The sequence below is a fragment of the Moesziomyces antarcticus genome (assembly GCF_000747765.1).
Source record: "Moesziomyces antarcticus DNA, scaffold: scaffold_v10012, strain JCM 10317, whole genome shotgun sequence".
In the NCBI taxonomy this organism is placed as follows: Eukaryota; Fungi; Basidiomycota; class Ustilaginomycetes; order Ustilaginales; family Ustilaginaceae; genus Moesziomyces; species Moesziomyces antarcticus.
The window spans coordinates 296,270-317,423 of NW_014638998.1; the positions used below are offsets into that span (position 1 = coordinate 296,270).

The following is a 21,154-nucleotide window of genomic DNA, read 5'->3' on the forward strand; positions in this document are numbered from 1 at the left end:
TGAAAGAGGGTGCGGGTTCAGCGAGCGCGAGATTGCGCCTTCATGCGCGCGAGAAAGTCGGCCGCCCCAGCAGGAGCTGGCTTGGGAACGGGGTCGGGGACGGCGGGGAGCAGTGTGGTTTTCGCCAGTCGACTGGTTCGTGCAGGAGCGGGAGCGAGGTTCGTGCGGTCCCCCAGGGCGGGTTTGGCCGGCGAGAGGCGCGCCGCGACGAGTTCGGACGGATTGGATGACGAACGCACCATCCCGTCCGGTGCGGTTGAGGGCGTCCCCAGCCCCAGCACGGGATTTTTGGTGCGCCGAACAGGTGTGAAGGAAGACGGCCGTGCCGAGGGCGAGGGAGCATACACGGCACGTACCTCCTCCACTGCCACCGCCTCGGTCTCGTCCACCTTGCGCTTCACCCCAACTGCCTTCGATGCGGAGGGAGTGACTGCCACCGACGCAGAGGTAACAGCGCTCTTGTCCGCGCGTGTTTTCCACCTGGACAGCTCCTCCTCGGCGTGCTTGGTCTGAGCGTGTGCAGCCACGAGCTGCTTCTTGGCATCGTCGAGGCGTGCACTCAACTTGGTATAGCGCGTGGCGTACTTTTTGGTCTCCTTGAGTGCGTCCAGGATCTTGGAATCGGCCTCCTCGATCTCGTCCGCCTTTCGGCCCAGTTCCTCCTCGAGCTCGTCGATGCGCGTGCGCAGGTAGCTCGTCTCCTCCTCGGCCTTGTGCAGCCTCTCCTCGAGCTCTGCATCGGGCCTTGCATCCGCAGCGGCTTCGAGCTCGGCGGCTCGACGTTGGGCAGCGGCGTACTGTGCGTTGAGCAGCTCCTCGGTCGACCGGGCCGCGGCGAGGTCCGACTTGAAGCGCAGCAGCACTTCTTCTTGCGCAGCCACGCGCTGCAGCGCAGAGTCGAGCTCAGAGCGGAGGGTGGAGAGCGCGGCGGGGGTGATGAGTTCGGGGCGGGAGCGTTCGGCTTCTTCCTGCAGCTCGGCGAGCTCTTCTTTGAGCGTCCAGTACTCGGCGTTGCGCGCGTGCATCGCCGCATCGCGTGCGGCCAAGACCGCCTCGAGCTCGGTGTGCTTGCTGACGAGTGCGGCCAGTTCGGATGCCGTGGTCTGTTGGAGGTCCAGTGCAGAGTCGCGTGCAGCGTGCGAGGCCGACAACTCCTCCTCGAGGTGTGCGATGCGTTCAGAGAGTGTGGCGAGTTGGGTGCGGTCGGATTCGTGCGTGGCGAGCTGCGATTCGAGCTGCTCGAGACGCTCGGCGTCGGCGGAGGCGCTCTCGCGATGCTCGGCAAGCGCCAGCTGCACCTCATCGAGCTCGAGCGCCAGGGACGCGGTCTTGTCCGTCGCTTTGCGCAGAGAGGTGCGCAGCGAAACCAGCTCGTCCGACTGGGCTTCCAGCTCGGACGTCCGTGCCTCTGCGGTTTGTAGCGCAGCTTCGAGCTCGGCGATGCGCCCATCTTGAGTGGTGGAAAGCGTGGCTTGCGCCGAGGCGTCGGCGTGCTCGGGTGCAGTGACGGTCGCAAGCGAGGCGATATGCTCCTCGAGCTGCGCCACGCGCGCGCGCGCCGTGTCAAGAGCAGCACTGAGCTCTTGCACCTGCTGCGTCTGCGCCGTGTCGAGAGCGACCTGTGCTTCGGCATCAGCATGCTCTGTCGGCGCAGTGGGTGCGGGCAGCGAGGCAACGTGCAACTCAAGCTGCCTGACGCGGTTCTGCAAATCGGTGCGTTGTGCTTCGAGCTCGGCCAGGCTGTCTTCGAGCTCCTCCACGGTGGTTTCGGCGAGGGTCTGGTTGGTGCGTGTGCGCTTGAGGTCGTTCTCGGCCGTCGAGAGCTGGCGCTGCAGGTGTCCGATCTGCTCGTTGCGGCGCAGCACGCGCGCCTCGAGCTCGTCGACCTTGTCGCGCAGGCCCGCCACCGCATCCTCCTCCTGCGCCTCGCTTTGCGCTGCGGAGGTCTCGGTCGCCTCGTTCGTCTCACTGCGCCTCTCCTCGTCGCTCGAACTGGGACGGAGTAGCGCTAGGGATGCGGACATGTCGCGGGCGTACTCGGACCACTGTGCATGCATGTCGGCGCTCGTCGTCTCGTCGCGCTCGAGCAGGGCGACGATGCGCGTCTGCCTGTCGAGCACGCGCTGCAGCGCGCTTACCTGCGCTGTGTGCAGCTCGATCGCGTGCAGCCGCTGCCGCTTGTCGGCGAGCTCGCGTAGGATGGCGCCCACTTCGTCGGCGCGTGTGCGGCGCTCCGCCAGCTCTTGCTCCAGCGCATCCATGTGCGCGATCCTTGCCTCGGCAGAGGAGAGCTTGGTTTCCAGGTCGCCGCTGCGTGTTCGCTCGGCTTCGAGCTGCTCTTCCAGCTCGTGAATGCGCTCGCTTGTCGCCTCGTTCGAAGTGTCCATCGTAGAGATCCTGACTTTGGCCGCCGTAAGCTCGGCGTCGAGCTCGGCGCTACGGTGTTGTTCCGACTGCAGTTGCTGTGTGAGCTGTTCCAGCTGGTCGTGCATCGCCTCTGCGGCGGTCAGGTTGGCTTCGAGCTCGCCGCTGCGTTGTTGTTCGGCTTGCAGTTGCTGTGTGAGCTCGTGTGTGGAGGTGGATGCCGCTGCGGCCTGAGCGTTGTGCAGCTCGGTTCGAAGCTGTGCGATCGTTGCTTGTTGCCGTTCGGCGTGCGTGTGGGCTTCCACCGCAGCAAAGGTCGCTTTGCGTGCATGCTCCTCCCACGCACTCCTGAGGGTCTCTACGTCGTCGAGTAGATCGTTGCCGAACGCGCGTGCGACGGTGTGCTTCCCATTCGGCGTCGTCAGATGTGTCACCCCCGGCGAGACGAACGAGCGCTCCGGATCGTGGACCAGGCTCTGGTCGAGTGTAAAGTACCTCTCGTCGTCGAAAGAGGCAGACTCCTGCGATGTGGATGGGTCGTGTGCAGAGATGTGCGTGGCAAGACGGTGGATGAGTCGACGTGCCCCCTTCACCTCGGCTGCGTAGTTGGGCGATGCATCAAACGACATCGACGTCGAAGCTAACACCGATTCCCCCTGCGACTCGGCCAGCCTTGATTGCGGCTGCTGAGAGATAGTGGAGCGAAGAGCTTCGAGCTGTCGTTCGAGCTCGAGGTTCTTGCGTTCGACGTGGTCGAGCTCTTCTGTGAGGCCGAAGTTTTCGAGCTCGAGCACCTGCAGCTTGTCACGCGCCTGTGCGGGGTCGGAATCGTCAATGGGCAGCATGCTGATGCGACGTGAGCGTACGGGCGGTGTAGATGAGTCGCCCATATTTGCAATGCGATGCGATGCGACGAGGTGATGGTGTGCAGGACAGCCGCATCTGATGGTGGAGGAAGAGCCGTATGCGGTTCGAGGCCAAAAAGCCTCCACACTCGGGCGCGGGGCGGAAAACAACACCTCCGCCTTCTCGGCCAAAATTCCCATCCGGCGCAGCGTGTTTGTCGTCACGTGCCATCCCCACCGCCTCCACCACCACAATCTAACACATTTGCATCTTCGCTGCCGCCGAACCATCCTCACTCTGCACAGTCATTCAGGATGTCGAGAGCAAACAAGACCTGGCATTGTTCATTTTGTATACGTGCGCGCGGCGTGGCCTCACTGGCCAGACGCCTTGGCGATGGTGGTGTCGTACTTGCGGATGAGGTCGGCGGAGCCCTCGGTCTGGGAAAAGGCAAAGCCGCGCGTGCGGCGCATCCTCTGCACGGCGCGCACCTTGCGGATGGCCTTCTGGAACTGGTCCATGCGCGGGCGGTAGTCCTGCAGATTGTACTTCTGCACCTCCTGCACAATGTGGTACGAGTCCGGGCGGTAGGTGCGCTTCCAGTACTTCCAGCCAAAGTCGCGCACCAGACAGATCGTCGGCACCACCAGCATGGCGAGCCAGAAGCCCGAGAAGCCGTACAGCCGCGGCACGATGCCGTCGTACTCCTTGCTGAAGCCGAGCCGCGGCGCAACGAGCGCATAGATCGCCAGGAAAGCCACCGTGAATAGCAGCGAACCCGGGATGGCGGCGAAGGTGTACTTGGTCCACACGTCCGAGATGAGCGCCGCCTTGCCCAGCACCGTGACGAGGACGACCATGAATAGTGTGGTGCCCCAGATCCACGAGTAGCTCGCATAGCCATCCGAAAGCTGGGGCGAGCCCCAGAAGATGATCGTGACAAAGAGGTACGTGACGAGGCTGTGGAAGAAGGCGTTGGCGGTCCAGCCCCAGAAGCGACGCTTGTCAAAGTACACCTGGCCGTACAGCTGCGGATACCGATCCAGCATGCGCGCCGACAGGAACTGGTCAAAGATGCCGATCACCAGCGGCGGCAGAACCGTAAAGATCACGTTGTAGAACGACAGCGTCCACGACTCGAACGCCACCTGGCCCGAAAACGAGTTCTGGAACGAGTACCAGAAGAGCGTCATGTACAGCGTGATGTTCTTGTAGAAGCTGTACAGGATCATCTTGCTCAGCCGCGCGTACGACCAGCTGCCGTGCACGAGCAGCAGCTTGCGCAGGTAGCGGAACTGCGAAATCGCCACGTCCGCCGAGCGCGCCGCCTGCAGACCCTCGACTCCGCTGATGCCCACGCCGACGTGCGCCGCCTGGATCATCGACACGTCGTTCGCACCATCCCCGATCGCCAGCAGCAGCGACGACATGTTCTTCTTGACCAGCTTCACCACCAGCGCCTTCTGCAGCGGCGACACGCGGCAGCAGATCACCGCCTTGCACAGCACCGCCAGCTCCAAGAACACCTTGGCCAGCTCCTTTTCCAGCGCAAACGACAGCGACTTGCCGTCGATCACCAGCGCCATCTCCTCCTGCTCCACGCCCGCCGTGCTGCGCTGGTTCTTGATCGCCTGCAGCCGCTTGTTGAGCACCTCGGCCGTGTCGTGCAGATTCTCCTCGTTGATGATCACCAGATTCATCGACTCGGAGATCAGCCGGCACGACAGCCCAATGTTGATCGCCGTCTCCTGCCGGTCGCCCGTGAGCACCCAGATCTTGATCCCCGCCGACTGCAGCGTGTGGATGGTGTCCGGCACGCCCTCCTGCAGCTTGTCCTCGATCGCCGTGGCGCCGAGCAGAAACAAATTCTGCTCGATCATCTCGGCCGCCTTGTCGAGCGCCTCGCTGCGGTTCTGGATCGTCGCCGCCGCCTGGTCGTAGATCTTGGACCACTGGCGGTACTCCTGCTCGCTCAACTCGCGCATGGCGATGCACAGCGTGCGCAGCCCTTCGGTGGCATAGTCTTCGAGGTGGATCATGGTCTGCTCGGTGAACGGCTGGTTGTCGCTCAGCCGCGCCAGGATCACCGTGTCGGCGCCCTTGCAGTACAGCTTGATCTTGCCGTCCGGACCGCGCACCACCGTCGACATGCGCTTGCGCGTCGAGTTGAACTCGCATACGTTGAGGATCTCCCACTCGCGCTCGACGCCGCGCGTGTTGACGAATACGGAGCGCGGCTTGCGCGTGGTGAACTGGTAGCCGAGGCTCTCTGCGCCCGCCACGAGTGCCGCCTCGTCCGGGCTGCTGGCCTGGAAGATGACCTTGTCGCCCTTGCGCTCGGGGATCACCGTGTGGCACACGGCGAGCAGTGTGAGGAACTCGTCGATGATGGCGCTGCTGCCGTCGTCGGGCGTGCGGCCGTCCATGATGGCGCGCAGCTCGTGCCACGTGCGCTGGCCGCCGATCTCGCGGCCGTCCGGTCCGATCTCGCCCGTGCCCTGCTTGCTCTCGTCGATGACGTCCGTAAAAGAGATGCCGCCGATGCTGGCCTGCTTGAACTCCATCTCGTTGCGCGTGAGCGTGCCCGTCTTGTCCGAAAAGATGTAGTCGATCTGGCCGAGCTCCTCGACGAGGCTGCTGGTGCGGCACAGCGCGGGCGTGTCGGTGGGCGCGTAGTACATGTCGAGGTCCGAGTTGATGAGCGTCGCCTGCTGATACTTGACCACCTCGATGGTGACGATGAGCGAGATGGGGATGAGGTTGTTGTATGCAATCACAAACGTGAGGATGTCCTCGATAAACTGGCGCGCACGACCCTTGGCCTCGTCGTCGAGCAAGAGGTACTGCATGCGCGACGCGTAGGCGGTGTTGCGCACGATGGCGCCGATGGACGAGGCGACCGAGAGCGCGAGCAGCAGGATGAAGAGGAGCAGGATCTGCACGTTGACCTGCTTCTCGACCGCGGTGCGCTTGATGGGGGTGGCGGTGGCGTTGCGCATGAGCTTGGTCTCGTGGCCGGTGAAGACGACGAGGCCGTACACCCACGGCGTATTGCGCAGCTGTGCGCCACGGAGCAGCAGCTGCTCGGGGCTGAGCGGAGCCTTGCGCATGGGCGTGCCGCTAAAGCCGGGCGTGGAGCTGAGCTGGATGTTGAGCGTGGCATCAAACGTGTAGAGGCTGTTGTTGGGCTGCTCGGACACCATGTTGCCGCGCAGCGTGGACGCGGCGCTGGACGAGGTGAGCTTGGCGGTGTCGGGCGAGGCCTGCTTGATCTTGAGGTTGGTCTCGCCGTCGAGATTGGCGGTCTCGATGTAGCACAGGCCCTCGGGCTCGGAGCTCGAGAGGAGCACGAGGTCGGCGGGGAAGAACTCGTTGTTCTCAACGCGGATGATGTCGCCGACGCGGATGTGCCTCCATCTGCGCGGTTCGAAGGCGCCGGTGCCCGGGTCGAGCACGTGGGATATGCGCGCGTTGAGCTCCGAGTCGGACTGGTGCCGCTTGATGTCCTCCTTGATCTCCTTGAACGCCGAGGCGAGCAGCACGAGCGCGAGCGGCACGATGGTCGTCCAGCGGTTGGTGGGCGAGACGCCGGGGATCTGCTGGATGCACGCGGTGAAGAGGAAGAAGACGTTGGCGTACTTGCTGAACTGCTCGACGAGGAACTTGGGGATGAAGGTGACCACGTTGTACTTGGAGGTGCTGACGTAGTTGTCGAGGAAGTCGCTCTTGTCGTTGGCGAGCGGGTCGTTGAGGTGGACGATGCGGTCGCCGTCGCGCTTCTCCTGCTGGCGCCTGCGTCGGAAGACGGTGTCGACGTCGGCCTTGAGCTGGCGCATGCTCCGCCTTACGCCGTCCATGATGCCGTCGCGCGGCGGTCGGCGACTTGTGCCCGAGGTGCGTCCTGCGCCTCCGATGCGCGAGCGGCGCGCGCCGCCATCCATGCCGCGACCCGCAGCTGCACGCGAGGAGGAGGAGGAGTAGGGAAGATAGGACGGATCGTCTCCCGGCAAGATCTCGTCGTCGGCCTCGATGCTCTTGAAGCTGTGACCGGCAGCATACGCATCGGCGAACGGCCCCTCGGACTGGTAGCCGCCGTGTTCGTAGCCTGCGGGTGTCTGTGCTGCTCCCGCCAAAGGCAGGCCGGACTCCATACTGGCGTGCATATGTTGTCCGAACCCAGGCCTGGGCGCATCGAGCCCCATGGTGGTATCGTTCTGGTCGAACGAGGCGGTCGACGTGGCGAAAGGATCTGCATCGTAGCGCGACGATGCCGGAGGATAAGCCTGCTTTCTAGAGGGAGCGCTGCCGAAGTTGTCAAAGTCGTCGCCCATAAGATCCGGGTCGTCTGCGTCGACGAGCACATGCGATGGGGCGCCACGCGGCGCGGCGAAGCTGTCGTGGGACTCGTCAAAGTCGGCGAACGGATCGCGGGTGGCGGCATTGGCGCGTGCGGGCTGGCCTGACGGCCGGACAAAGTCGTCAAAGTCGTCCATTGTGGCTAGCACTGCGAGTGCGCATCGAGTGCGTTGCTGCCGGGATGACGTTGGGTGGGGGAGGGTGTGAGAAGGAAAGGGTGATGGAGGGGGGTGGGTGAGCTGTGCAGCGCTGCCAAGCTGAGACACACAAAGCTGCAAAGCTGTGCCGGCGCGCGCGATTCTAGTAGTTAGATCGCAACTTCCCAACAAACTGTCAAAAAATTCAGCTTCGGGAGTCGGAAGACTCTGCGGGAGGCAGCTCCACTACTTTCTGTGTCGTGCCTCTCATCATGGTTGGCTTGGAACAGCAACACATCCACGTCATGGCAGACGACACCGACAGCCCCGCCGGGCCGTCAACGATCTCGGCGCCGACTGCTGGGCCGAGCACGTCCCCGCGCTCCAAACGTGCCGTATCGCCCGTTGCGGAAGAAGCGCACGCCTCGTCCAGCGACACACGACCTCGGCGCTCATGCACGCCGGAACGCGCACCATCTCGCGACTCTGATCCGCCTGCAGCGAAACGAGCTCGCCCATCCGATGGCGAGGATCGCAAACGCGACCGGCGCATGTTTGGACTGCTCACCTCGACGCTGACGCAATTCAAGCGGGAGTCGCAATCCACGCGCGCGGCGACACTCGCCTCGAACCGCGCCTCGATCGACGCACGTCTGGCCAGCAAGCTTCAACATACGTCGGCAGTAGCGGACGAGCTGGAGCGGAAAAAGACGCTGCTATGGCAAGCTCGAGAGCTGGCCGAACGCATCGCAGAACAAGATGCACAGCGCGCAACGCTGCGCAAGATGAAACGAAGACAAGCGAGTTTCCTCTTCACCTCCATCCCAAACCCAAGCCGCGCTGATAAGGCAAGACTCGCAGCGAACATCCCAACGTCTCAACCTCCGGGCGAGAGAGATTGGCCAGTCTACTTTCTGCCTGGGAAGACTTTGCCCGATCAGGAAGATGCCCTGAATGCTCAGGAGGATGGTGTGGATGACCAGATCGAAGAGCAGGACGATGCGTGGGTGGTGAAACGACACACCCTCCTCACCCGCCTCAATGACCTCAAATCCCAACTACGCAGCATGTAGCAATACACACCATACAAGGGCAGGGAGTAGAGGTATGATTCAGTCGCTGGTGGAGGTTAATACGGTTTGGGCTGCGGGAATCCAAACGGCTGCTGCTGCTGAGTCTGCTGGTGCGAGTCGGGTTGTGGGGCGCCACCCACGTGCGGGTTGGGCATGGCAAACCCGCCTGCGCCAGGCACAAAGCCACCCGAGCCAGGCGGCGGCGCGTAGCTCGAGTTGCCCGCGGCGGGGATGTCGCGCGAACCGTACGCGTCCGGGTACGGCGGCGGCGCGCTGCTGGGCGCCGAGCCGTACGGCTGGTAGCCTGGCTGCGAGTAGCCGCCCGGCTGGGGGTATCCGCCTCCCGGCTGTGGGTATCCGCCGCCCGCCTGAGGATATCCGGATCCAGGCTGAGGGTACCCGGAACCGGGTTGTGGGTATCCACTTTGCTGAGGCTGGGGGTATCCACCGGCCTGTTGCGGCTGTGGGTATCCTCCGCCGTGCTGAGGGTATCCAGGCTGCTGCGGGTACGCGCCTTGTTGCGGCTGCTGCGGGTATCCAGGCTGGTGGCTGTAGCCGCTCAGCCCATCATCGACCTGCGGGGGGAGCGCACCGCCTGCGCTGGGCACGGGCGTGGCGCCCTGCAATGCTGCATCCCTGTCCCTCCTAAACGCATCCATCTGCGCGCGGAACGTGGCCTCCTTGTGCGCCTTGGCCTGCGCCTTTTTCTCGCGCCTTCGCTTGGCGCTGCGGTTCCAGCTGGAGATCTTTTCGTTCTCGTCGCTGGCGTCGTACGAGGTGTCGATGGGGCCGAGCAGCAGCTTGAGGCAGTACAGCTCCTGCGTCAGCTCCACGCCCGTGCTCGCCTTGACCTGGCGAGACTCGACTTGGATGTCGGAACATACATCCACCAAATCGCCCACGTCCGGGTCGTTGTCGATCGAGTCCAGCCACTCCTGTGCCTCGCGATCGTTGCCCACCGCAGCGATCTGGAACGAGATTGCGTCCTCGCCGTAGCGGGTAGAGGCGAGTGTGCGCTTGGCGTGTTGGAGGACGCGGACGATCTTTTGGTTGGCCTCGCCCGAGCCGGTAGGACGACCGTCGGTGATGACGAGCACGAGCGCAGGCTTGGCCAGACGCCCCTGTTGGGCGGGCTGCAGCACGAGCGGTTCGAGGATCTTGGACTCGAGCGACGAGCCCATGGGGGTGGAACGGCCGTCGTACGCACAGCGCGACGTGAGCTGGTCGGCTTCCTGCACGTTGTGGATGCGCTGGTGCACGGGCGCGTTCATCCACGCCACCTCCATGCCGTCCGGATCGAAGCGCGCAGCAGCATCAGCGGCGCGCTTGAGGATCCCCGCCAGGGCATCGCGTCGTCGAGTGCCCTCGGACCGCATGGACGCCGAGTCGTCGAGCAGGAACATCACGTCGAACAGCGCGAGCTTGACGAGATCCTGCGCGAGGTAGGGGGGCAGCTGCCACGAGTCGGCGCACTGCGCGAGCGCGCCGGAGCTGGCGAGGTGGTGGGCAATGCGCGAGACGTCCGCGAATGTGTAGAACGGGTAGAGGTACTGGTCCATGACGCACGTCGCGAGCAGGTTGGCAATATGCCTCCAATCGCGCAGCGAGTCCCAGGTGAGATTGGGATTGTTCGCCGACGGCGGTGGCGCGGCAGCCGCGTTGTGGTGAGCATACGCAGCTCCAGCAGCTGCAACGGCTGCACCGCCCAGAGCTGCCCCACCCAACGAGGCGGCATGCGAGTGGTTCGACGAAGACATGGCAGATTGATGTGCAGGAGCAGGGGCGAGATGATGCGGTTGCTGGTGTTTCTTGGATGCCTTGTAGAGCATCAATGCGGTGATTCCGACGGCGAGACCTGCCACTATAAGTTTTTTGTTGAAGCCCATCTCGCTCGCGCGGATGTTTGCAGTCACAGTGTGGGGGCAGTGTTGGAAGTGGTGGCAATGAAAAGCATGCGTCGCAGCCGGCTTTTTTATAATACTGTGCGCACGGCCGTCGCCTTCTCCTCAGCTAGGGTAAAAGACGTCACGCGGCATCCTCGTCCTCAGCTCCAAAAAAAGGCGGTGCAGCACGGACCCTCTGAGGTCTCAGGAACGGCTGTGTTGCTGTGCTGCGTCGTCTAGACCGCGTCCGGATTTTAGCGCCTTTTCTGGCCTCCCGATGCGGCATCGGGCGAGGCTGTGTGCATGAACATCGCCAGCCTTGGGCCGCGGCTGTGTTGGCGACACTGCCTCTCTCACCGCGCCTCACTTGCACGTCTATCGACACGTGCGATGTCGACTGATGTCATGAATGTTGGGTTGTGTTTGCATTGCGTTGGTGGCGAGAATGATGAAAGGATTGGTGCAGAGTGAGCTTTGGCACACGGCTCACAGCCCATAGCGGTCGGCGAGCCTCTGGACGATGACGGGCGGGAACTGCGCCTTCTGCACGTCCCACTGCGGCCCGCTCATGTCGCGGAAGCCGGTGAGGATCTTGCGGAACATGTCGTTGAGCTCGGCGCTCGGGGTGGACCATCGTACGACGGCGTTGCAAAAGTAGACGAACCCCTTGGCGGCGCCGTTGGGATTCACCTGGATCATCTCGCACAGGCCACGGAAGGCCGAGTCCTTTTCGTCGTTGTCCTTGATGTCCCACAGCGCCTGGCACCACGACTCGATAAAGACGTCCAGATGCGGCGCCACCAGCTGCGGCTGCACCAGTCCCAGTCGTCCGATCGTCACCGCCGCATTCTCCGAGAGCGACTTGACCGACTTGGTCGAGAGCAGCACAGGCACCAGCCGCTTGATCAGCTCGTCCACCCACTGCGTCAACTCGGCATCCGCGCCGTACTGGAGCGCGATCTCGCCCACCGCCCACGCCGCATTGTTGCACACCGACACATTCTCCATCTTGGGCTCGGGCTCGATCTGGCGGATGAGCTCGGGCATGAGCGCGGGCAGATACGGCTTGAGCAGGTCGAAGCACGAGATGGCCAGATCGCCCAGCAGCGCATACGCCGACTGGCGCACCGGCGCCTCGACGTTGGTGATGCAGTGGCCCAGCAGCGGCAGCAGCGACGGCTGCGATCCCGCCACCAGATCGCGCACCGCCGTATTGAGCCCCTGCGTCAGTCCGCTCAGCAAGTCGAGCGCCACAATGATAAAGGTGCGGTCGGGAACATCCTGCTCCACCGCCGGCTTCTGCGCCTCGGCCTCGGCCGCCGCCAGATTGTCATGCACGATGCCCACGCATCGCTGGAACACCGGCGGCGAGTACGGCAGGAAGCCAGGACCCACGGCGATCGTCACGGACGACATGCACTCGAGCAGCGGGATCAGGTCCGGATCCGTATCGTGCAGCCCTTGCCACTTTGCGATCAATGGCGGCATCACAATCTCGACGTACTCGGGCCGATTCAACGCCGAACCTACCGAGTCGGCCAGCGTCCCCAAGGCATCGTACAGGATGAGCAGATTCTTCTGCTGGTACTTGTCAAACGCGTATACGAGCGTCTTGAGCACCGGCTCCAGGAACGGTTCCAAGTTGCGTCCCGCCTCCTCCTCAAGCGTGGCGAACGCGCTGCAGCCGGCCTCCTGGACGCGCTTGTTGTTGTCGAGCACCATGCTCAGCAGGCCCTCCATGGCAGGCACGAAGAACTGCTGCTGGTGCTCGGGCGTCTCGGCGGCGACGCACCAGCTCGAGTATCGGCCGAGCGTCCAGCAGGTGATGGAGCGCACGAGCGGCTTCGAGTCCTTGAGGCTGTTGATCAAAAACGGCACGAGCGTGGGCAGATGCGGTTGGATGCCGGCGATGCAGCCCTCGGCAATGGCGCCGAGCGCCAGGATGCCGCACTCGCGCTGGAGCCAGTCGTCGCTGAACAGACGCTCCTTGAGGTAGGGCAGCAGGATCTCGAGCAGCTCGTCGCCGAAGTTGACCGCCATGACGTCGAGCGCGGCGGCGGAACACTTGCGCAGATTCCAGTCCGAGATGCCGTCGTCGTCTTCGTCATCGTCGTCGTCGTCGTCGAAATCGTCCTCGTCGTCGTCCTGCGCCTCGATGGCGGCACGCGACTTGCCCGTCGCCGCCGCACCGCCGTTGGCCGCGGCGGCGGCGGCGTCGTCGAGGTGCTCGTTCCTGTGCGCGCCGCCGCCGCCGTAGTGGCGCGGCTTGATGTCCTCGGCACGGTCGGGCACGGCGGCATCGTCCTCGTCGCCGCCGAGCATGAGCAGGTCGAGCTCGTTGTACACCATGCCCTTGAGCAGCACGGGCGCCACCTTGGCGAGGTAGGGGCGCAGCTTGTCCTTGAGCGAGGGCTCTTCGGCGAACTGGAGCCAGAACTCGCACGCCTCGAGCGAGACGTCGTCGTCCTTGTCCTGGGTGGAGTAGAGCATGTATTCGACCACGTTGTCCATCTCGGGGATGAGCTTATCTGGCCTGACGCCGAGGATGAGCACGAGCGCCTGGCAGACGTATCTGCGCACGTTGGCGCTCTCGTCACTGGCGCGCTTGAAGAGCGCGGCGAGGAAGGCGTCGATGTGCGCCTGGAGCGCGGTGGAGCCGATCTGGACGAACTGGTTGAGGCAGTTGAGCGCATGCATGCGCAGGCGCGAGTCGGCGTGCTGGGTGGCGTTGATGAAGTTGGGGATGAGGATGTCGATGGGCTTGACGCCGTTGATCTCGCACAGCTCGAGCTCGCGCGGGATGTCTTCGCAGATCTTTGCGAGCGAGCTGAAGGCGCCCTCTGCCTCGTCTGTGTTTTGGGAGCCCATGAGTTCGCCGAGCTTGGAGAGGCCTTCTGGCCAGCCCTGCGGCGTGAGGATGGTCATGAGCATCGAGACGACCTGGGTGGCTGTGCGGCGGAGCATGTCCTCGGGCAGGCTGAGCGCGGGGATGATGGCCTGCTTGACGTACTCGAACGACTCGGGCGAGATGAGGTCGTGGTGGAAGAGGATGTGGTTCTTGAGGATGAGGCCGGCGACGGAGCGCGTTGCGAGGTCTTCGGTGGTGAGCGAGGTGAGGGTGAAGACGCAGTAGTTGGCATAGTCGGGGATCTGGCTGACCGCATCGAGGCGCTGTTGGAACAAACACGGCAGGAGGTTAGCGGGGATCTGCATTGAGGATGGGAAGCGTGCGCAAGTGTACGTACCTGGGCGATTCTCTCTTGGACGTCCATCTGTGGGCTTTGCGAGTCGCGGAAGAGCTGCACGAGCTCTGCGAGCCCGTCTTGGGACGGTTGCCAGGTTGATGTCATGCTGGCGAGGATGTGAGGGTATGGACCAGTCGAACGGAGCGCGTTTGGGTTTGCGGGGCGGGAGGGGGGCAGCGCGAGGGTGAACGGGCGTGCCTCCGGTCGGTCGTGAGAGGGTGCCACGGAAGAGACGAAAGGCAAAGCTACGAGTCGACTCCGGTCGGAAACACGCTAGTCGTCACCACGGATGCAAGTGAGCGATAAGCTGGTGGGCGCTTGGAGAAGACACAAGGAAGAGGAGCCAGCGCGGATGATCAAGCGCGCAAGACTGTCAAGGCAGGTGCGATGCGCTGTGTTGCTTGACGTGATGGTTGGCGTGTCGATGCAGAGATGGGGAGGGCTGCTGTCTACCTCGATGCTGTGGTCAAACGAAGGCGGTTCGGGTTGATGCAGATGCGGAAACGGAAACGGAAAGCGTCGTGCGTACGTGTGCAAGGAGGTGTGGTTGGGGGGATGCGCTGCGATTCGTCCACGTCCAGGGCGGTGAGTGAGGAGCAGGTCGAAGGTGAAGGAATCCCTGAGCGACGTCTTGCACCGTGTTGACTGGACGTCGACGAGCGTAGAGGAGAAGGAGAAGATGAAGTGGTGGTCGTGAATGGGATGGCGATGATCGAGAAGCGAGCCTGAGCGGGATTTTTTTGGCGAATTGGGAAGATTGGCAGCTTGCGAAAAAGTGAGAGAGAGAGAGAGAGCGGCGGGGGTGTGTTGCGTGTCACACGCTTGTCTGCCTCTCTCTCTGCCTCGAAATCGACTTTTTTTGGAATTCCCGCCCAAAGCGCGATCGGGATCTGTCTCTTTCTCTCCCTCTTTGGCGGCTTCGTGCTGGCAATTGAGCGGCACTGGCGGCACCCGTCCAGCTGCGGGGTCGAGGCGCGCACTGTTCGTACGATAAATTGGGCTCTTCATATGGCTCGCCCCAAAGACCGCACAATCACTCACACACACACAAACACACAAACACACAAACAATAGCGACGGCAGCGACGGCAGCAAGGGGCGAACGACAAATGTACAGTGCGACAGACAGTGATCTTGCGCAGGTATAGGAAAAAAGGTAAGGGCGCGAGCGGCAAGCTTTCACTCCTTGTGGTCCGAGTCGGTCGACGATTTTGCGGCTGGTGCGGCTGCTGTTGACGGCGTTGTGGGTGCTGGTGCCGCGGCCGTGGAGGCATCTGCATCGGCTACCATCGTACTGAGGTCCTGCACAGACTCGCTCGCCGTCACCATGGTCTCGTCTCCCTGGTGCGCCGACGCATTGGGCGACACGGAGCCGCTGACCTTCCTCGCACCCGCCTCGCCAGCATGCGCCAGATTGCCACCCAAGCTGCGCGGTGGATTGCCGCACCTGTCCTTGCCGTACGAGATCTTGACGTTCTGGTAGTCCGGATGGCTCTTCATGCCCTCGATGCACTTGATGGCCGACTGGATGTTGGTAAAGTTGGCAAAGGCGCAGTTCTTCTCGCGCAGCGAGTTGACCGTCTCGATCTCGCCGTACTGCGAAAAGTCGCTCCGGATCTTGTCATCGGTGAGCACGTCCGGATCGTCAATGTTGCCAATGTACACGTTCCGCGATCCGCCCGCCTGCACCGCAAACTGAATCGCCGCACTCAGCGGGCCCGAATGCTTGCCCCACCCGATCTTGAGCCGTCGATTGTGGATCATGATGCCCGAATACGACGCCAGGTGGTAGAATGCCAGCGCCGCATTCGGATCCACAAACGTCACAAAGGCAATGTGCTTCTCGGGGATGAATCGGATGTTCTGCAGGATGCCACCGCGGATGTGGTTGCAGATCTCGGCCGTGGTGGTTTCGGGATGGATGTTGCCCAGGTAGATCGTGCGGTTGCCCAGCTGCTCGAGCGCAGCCGCGTTGGCGCCCATCATGGCCGCCGCAGGTCCAAACACCGAGCTCGCCGCCGAGCGCGCGTTTTCAGGCCCGCTGGCTGCAGGCACGGGCAGCTGGCCGCCAAAGTTGTTGGCCGCCGCAAACGCCGCCGCCGGGTATCCGAGCGAGGCTGCCGCCGCCAGTCCCATGGCCGCCGCCTGGTTGTTGTGCGCCTGGTTCTGCTGCTGGCTCTTGGGCACGTACGCGCATCGGTCCTTGCCGTACGACACGCGCTTGCCCGCCCACGCCGGCTCGGTGGGCAGCGTAGCCACCACCTTGATCGCCGTCTGGATCGAGAGAAAGTGGACGAAGCCGATGTTCTTGTCGCGCACGATCTTGACCTGGTCGATGGGCCCAAAGCGCGACAGATCGTCGCGCAGCGACTGCTCCGAGGCGCTGTCGTCGAGTTGGCCGACGTAGACGTTGCGCGAAGCCTGGTTCTGCTGCACCGCCATGAGCACGGCCGGGTGGCACTGCGACGGCTTGCCCCAGCCGATCTTGAGCTCCTGGTTGTGCAGCGACACCTTTTTGACGCACGCGTCGGCGTGGAAGGCGGTGGCGGTGGAGCCGTCGAGGAAGGAGATGAACGCACAGTTCTTTTCGGGCAGGATGCGCACGTTTTCGATGGGCCCAAACTTGACCAGGTTGAGCAGCTCGTCCACCGATGCGTCGGCGGGCAGGTTGCCCACGTACACGGTGCGGTTGAGCGGGTTGATCTGGCGCGGCATGGCCGAGAGCACGCCGACGTTGGGCACAAAGCCGGGCGTGGCGCCAAAGTTGGCGCCAAAGTTGGGGAACATGGTTGCGGCTGGATTCAAGCCGTTCGCACCGGAGAGCAGGAAGGGAGCGGCGGCGGCAGCAGCAGCAGCAGCAGCCGCATCGAAAGGCTGGCCATTTTGTGCGCCGATGAGGTTGGCGTGACCGAGGTTGCCCGAGAAGGAGCGTGTGCCGTTGGTGCCGTTGCCTGGTGGCTGCAGACCGGGCACGGCGGGGAAAGGCTGAGGTTGAGGCTGCGGGCCGGTGGTGGCGCCGTTGGCGAGGAATGGAGGCTGAGCAGCTGCGCCCGTCGGAAAGTTGGCAAAGTTGTGCTGGGCGAGGCTGGGGATGTTGCCTTCCGAGACGAAGCGCGCTTTCTTGGCGGCGGCAGCGGCAGCGGCAGCGGCAGCAGCGGCGGCGTCGGGCATCTGAGGATTGGGGATGGCGCCGAGATGACCGAGGCCAGCGTGCGCGTCGTATGATTGGGAGGGGGCGCGCTTCATCATCTGGAGCGGATCGAGCGCAAAGCCGGACGCAGGCGGCGTCGAGTTGGACGGTGCGGAGGACGGGTAGCCGTTGGAGGCAAAGGCGTTGGCAGCAGGTAAAGCGTTCTCGTCGTGCATGGCCGTATGTGCGAGGAGTGCAAAGGAGCGTGAGGCTGCAGCCAAGGCAGCGGAGCTAGGATGACCGGGGCCCTGTGGTCGAGTGGTCGAGTGTGGGGAGGGCGCAAATCAAGCCAAGAGACCGAAGCAAAAGGCGAGAAGAAAGGCGACGGCGTATTCACAAAAGGGAACAGCGATGAAGTGTAAGAAAAACGAATAGCCTTGTCGAGCTGTGGATGCGCGCGAACAAGTGAGTGAACAAAGAAGAAGGGTCGGAGACGATGGATGGGGAGGAAGGCGTCAGGAAGGATGAACGGAATGCGTCGCTGCGTGTGTGTGTCTGAGTGTCTGAGTGAGAGTGTGGGCAGCAGCGTGTGTGTGTGCAAACACTGCCACTTTGCGGGACGGCGCGCAGCAACACCACCAACGGCCACGGCACAGACAGACGTGTTGGCAACCACCGCTGCGGCCGTGCGGCCGTGCGAGAGGCCGACGAAACGCAGTGTGCAGTGCCGCGCCTTGGCCTGGCCGGCAGAGTGTGTGTGCCTTTGTGTGCCTTTGTGTGCCTTTGTCCAGCCGAGGCGCGGCTCGTTCGTCCAAGTTGGGCGCGTCTTCTCTCTCTGTGTCTGGCGACTCTCCGGCGAGACACACGCCAAATGCATGCACTCAACGCACGGCCGCACCGACGCACCGACATCGCGTCCTTCTCCTTGCACACGCCATGCACCTGCCTGCTTTCGAAGCGCATTTCTTCCGCCAACTTAATAGCAGATCGCAATAAACGCAGCTCCGTCAAGTTATAAATCGGGAGATCGCCTCCCCCCGCACTGCTTTCGCCAAATTTGCATGTGATTGTGGCAAGCTCCCCACTCCCACCAAACACACACACACACACACACGCAGACTGCCATGCCAGCAGCCACGGCAAGAAAGTTCCTCGGAAATGCTTTTGGGGTTCGAATTAGCGAGAGATGAGCATGGCAAGCTGATTGGGACGGGCTTGGGGGACGCTACACGGTGCGGGTGCGCAACATCTACTCGTCGGAGCGCGTGTCGTTGAGGCTGAACTCGCCCGTCTTGGCAGCCTCGATGTAGCTCTTGACCTTTTCGTAGATCGTGAACACCACCGCCTGACCGGGAGCCACACGCGCCACACGCGGCGTGATGCCCTTCCAGAAGGCACTGGCGCCCTCCTGTGCAAACATGTCCTTGGCCACCTTGACCACACGGCTCACCGCCGTCTCGCCCTCCACCTTGGACGCGCGCTGGATTCGCGTCTTGATCGTGTCGATGGGCGCATTGGAGAAGGGGCCGAGCGCTCCCGAGATGAGGCCGATCAGCGCGGTTTCGTACGAGGGCAGCTCCGACGTGCCGTGCACGCGCTGTGCAAGACCCTTGAGCTCCTGGTAGGCGGTGAAGTTGGCGGCCTGGTTGGTAGCCTGACGCGCCGCCGTGAGCGCCACACCGCGGTAGAGCGTCATGAAGCCCTCTTCGCGGATGATCGTGTAGAGTGCATGTGCAGCGTTGCGGTAGCGCGGCACTTCCAGGGGATCGGCAAGCGAGTGCTGCTGTGCTTGCAGTCGGATCTTGACCACCTCCATCGGGTTGACCACCGCCACGGCCTCCGTCGTACCGGCGCCCAGACCGGCGAGGAATACGCCGCGTGCCGACGTCTTGCCAGTGTCCTTGTCGGCGAGCGCAGCCTTGTACTGCTCAAAACTCATAAAGCGGATCGCCATCTTGGGTACAATGCCCGCAACCACCGCTCCGAGACCCTTGTACAGTCCGAGCGGCGTCTCGCGCTTGATGATGTGCGCACCCGTAGCGATGAATCCTCGCGGCTTTTCGCCAGCCTTCTTGCCCCGGCGCGACAGCTGCATGCGCACCTTGATCGTGTCCAGCGCTGCAATCGTTCAGGGAGACAAAATGTCAGCCACAAAGGTCATTCGGAGGTCAACGTCCAAAGCCGTACTTACGATGACAGGTGCATGCTTCCGCAAAGCCGGCAATACCACCGGCGATGAGGTGGGTGGACGGCGCCACCTTGGGCTTGTTGTCCTTGGCAGCCATGGTTGCTTGTGTAGGAAGTGTGAGCGGTTCTGGTGTGGCTTCCGGGTGCTAGGAGAATGCTTGCAGCTGCGAACAACGTGTGGATCCTTTTGGGTGTAAGAAGCGCTGAGATGATGGAAGGGAGAGAAAGGCGTTCAGCTCGTGCGACCCGCAGTCTTGTCCGGCCTCGAACGCAAGGCCCATTTAAGACCCGCTGAAAGGACGAGGGCAGCGCTGGTGCAACCGGCCTCGTCCACGCTCGGCCATCCGGTTCGCGGCCAACTTGGGCCAAACGCGGACGTGAATCGCGGAGTCACTGCGAGGCAGCCTCGAGGCAGCGGAGGCCCGCACACACACGCTTGCCCGCAGAGGCCGAAAGCAGGCGGGGCGCGCGGGGGCTCGCGGGGCCTGGCTCACACTGTCGGTCGGGCCACGGAAGCTTCCAAGAGCCGTTTGACCGGCTGGATTCGGCTTGAAAGTGGAGCAGCGGCTTGCATCGCCGGGGTCCAAGCCTGAGAATTTCCACAAAAAAGGCGGGGAGCCAAAGGGGGCCCAAAGGCGCATTCAAGCTAGCTCCCGCTACTGAAGCGCTAGGCTGCCGTCTTTCTCCTCGCCTCCCCGATCGGCGTCGAATGCGGAGACACCCTCTGCCCGCCCCTTGAGACCGGTTGATCTTTTTGGTTTTCCTCGCAGCTCACAGTGAGGTCGGTCCTTTGACATGCTCCGGCTTGGGCAGCTTGGGCGGAGCGCACACGGTTCGAACTTGCCAGTCGTGACCGGTGCCGGGACCGCTGAAAGGCAGTGGCCGATCCATGTCGTCGATCCGGACCATGCGCGCAGCCGGCGTGCGTCATCTAGATACGCAGGTGAAGGCGCAAGCTAGGCGTGACTCGCGTCGGCTTGGCGCACAGCATGTAGGAGCCGGCATGGATGGACGAGCTTGTCCCGGTCAATTTTTGGCGTACGATCCTCCACATGGTGGATCGGCACAGACACGCTAACAACCACACCCGATCCGACTGGCCCAGAGGGGTGTGCATCTTGCTTTCACGAGCCCCTTAGCCCCGTCCAGACCCCATCGTCCATTCCCGCTACCCAGCCGCCCTACGATCGTCCCTTCCCTTGGCTCAGTCTCGAGACAGACAAAGCTATGATAAAAGCTCGTCAATGAGCAAATCGACAAGAATCAAGTGTCGACCACGTAGGCTCGGTCAAAGGGAATGGACGGATAGGTCGGATGCATACGCGGAAAAAGCCTTGAGGTGGAGAGGAGCGTGTTGCTCCGGTATAGCCCTGGAGCGCGGCGGCGTTGGTCCGCTTTGTCCGAGACGCATCCCGGCCGAATTCCAACCAAAACCAGAGAGTGGAATATCGGCGATTAAGCCAGTCACCATCGAGCTAAATCGGGTCAAATCCTCGTCCAAGGTCATGCAGGCGTAGATGCTCGCATCGGAGCTAGAATTCGTGCCGATTCGCTGCCAAGGCGCTGCGCAGGAGAGAGTTGGACGAGTATCATAGCTGGAGTATCATTCGCCACGGCCTTTGACGAGCATGCCTTTGAACCCACCATGCAGCGTTCGTTGGAAGGGGGCGACAGGGTCAATCGCAATCGCTGCAAATGGACGAGAGAGCCCCTGAGCGGAATCGACGCCGACGATCCGCTTTCATCTCTGTTACGCGCGCACCCCCACTTGTCGGCATCGTTGCGGGGGCGCGGCCCGGATCGTCACTGACAGAGACAGGCACGGACAGGCCGACGGAGAGGGCAGGGGCGATGGCAGAGTCACGCAACGATCGATGGGGACAGTGAGCATCTGGCGCGAGAGTGAGAGTGAGGCTCAGGCGTTAGATGCGGT

At 63.0% G+C, this 21,154-nt stretch overlaps 7 protein-coding genes across 7 annotated transcripts; 1 reads left to right on the top strand and 6 right to left on the bottom strand.

Annotated features, from left to right (window-relative positions):
• Positions 1–17: 17 nt before the first annotated feature.
• Positions 18–3,254, bottom strand: PAN0_012d4502 (uncharacterized protein; the record flags this gene model as incomplete). Its single annotated transcript, XM_014800039.1, has 1 exon — positions 18–3,254. One exon carries the CDS (start codon positions 3,252–3,254, stop codon positions 18–20), a length of 3,237 nt encoding a protein of 1,078 aa, XP_014655525.1.
• Positions 3,255–3,584: 330 nt separating this feature from the next.
• On the bottom strand, positions 3,585–7,703 carry PAN0_012d4503 (aminophospholipid-transporting P-type ATPase; the record flags this gene model as incomplete). The annotated part of the gene is made up of 1 exon (XM_014800040.1): positions 3,585–7,703. The coding sequence occupies one exon, from the start codon at positions 7,701–7,703 to the stop codon at positions 3,585–3,587; it is 4,119 nt and encodes a 1,372-aa protein (XP_014655526.1).
• Positions 7,704–7,975: 272 nt separating this feature from the next.
• On the top strand, positions 7,976–8,776 carry PAN0_012c4504 (uncharacterized protein; the record flags this gene model as incomplete). The annotated part of the gene is made up of 1 exon (XM_014800041.1): positions 7,976–8,776. One exon carries the CDS (start codon positions 7,976–7,978, stop codon positions 8,774–8,776), a length of 801 nt encoding a protein of 266 aa, XP_014655527.1.
• Positions 8,777–8,832: 56 nt separating this feature from the next.
• PAN0_012d4505 (uncharacterized protein) lies at positions 8,833–10,662 on the bottom strand (the record flags this gene model as incomplete). Its single annotated transcript, XM_014800042.1, has 1 exon — positions 8,833–10,662. One exon carries the CDS (start codon positions 10,660–10,662, stop codon positions 8,833–8,835), a length of 1,830 nt encoding a protein of 609 aa, XP_014655528.1.
• A 483-nt stretch (positions 10,663–11,145) lies between these two features.
• PAN0_012d4506 (ARM repeat-containing protein) lies at positions 11,146–14,009 on the bottom strand (the record flags this gene model as incomplete). Its single annotated transcript, XM_014800043.1, has 2 exons — positions 11,146–13,830; positions 13,905–14,009. The coding sequence occupies 2 exons, from the start codon at positions 14,007–14,009 to the stop codon at positions 11,146–11,148; spliced, it is 2,790 nt and encodes a 929-aa protein (XP_014655529.1).
• A 1,074-nt stretch (positions 14,010–15,083) lies between these two features.
• Positions 15,084–17,270, bottom strand: PAN0_012d4507 (RNA-binding protein Nrd1; the record flags this gene model as incomplete). Its single annotated transcript, XM_014800044.1, has 1 exon — positions 15,084–17,270. One exon carries the CDS (start codon positions 17,268–17,270, stop codon positions 15,084–15,086), a length of 2,187 nt encoding a protein of 728 aa, XP_014655530.1.
• A 1,013-nt stretch (positions 17,271–18,283) lies between these two features.
• On the bottom strand, positions 18,284–19,319 carry PAN0_012d4508 (mitochondrial carrier; the record flags this gene model as incomplete). The annotated part of the gene is made up of 2 exons (XM_014800045.1): positions 18,284–19,152; positions 19,226–19,319. The coding sequence occupies 2 exons, from the start codon at positions 19,317–19,319 to the stop codon at positions 18,284–18,286; spliced, it is 963 nt and encodes a 320-aa protein (XP_014655531.1).
• Between the last annotated feature and the right edge of the window lie 1,835 nt (positions 19,320–21,154).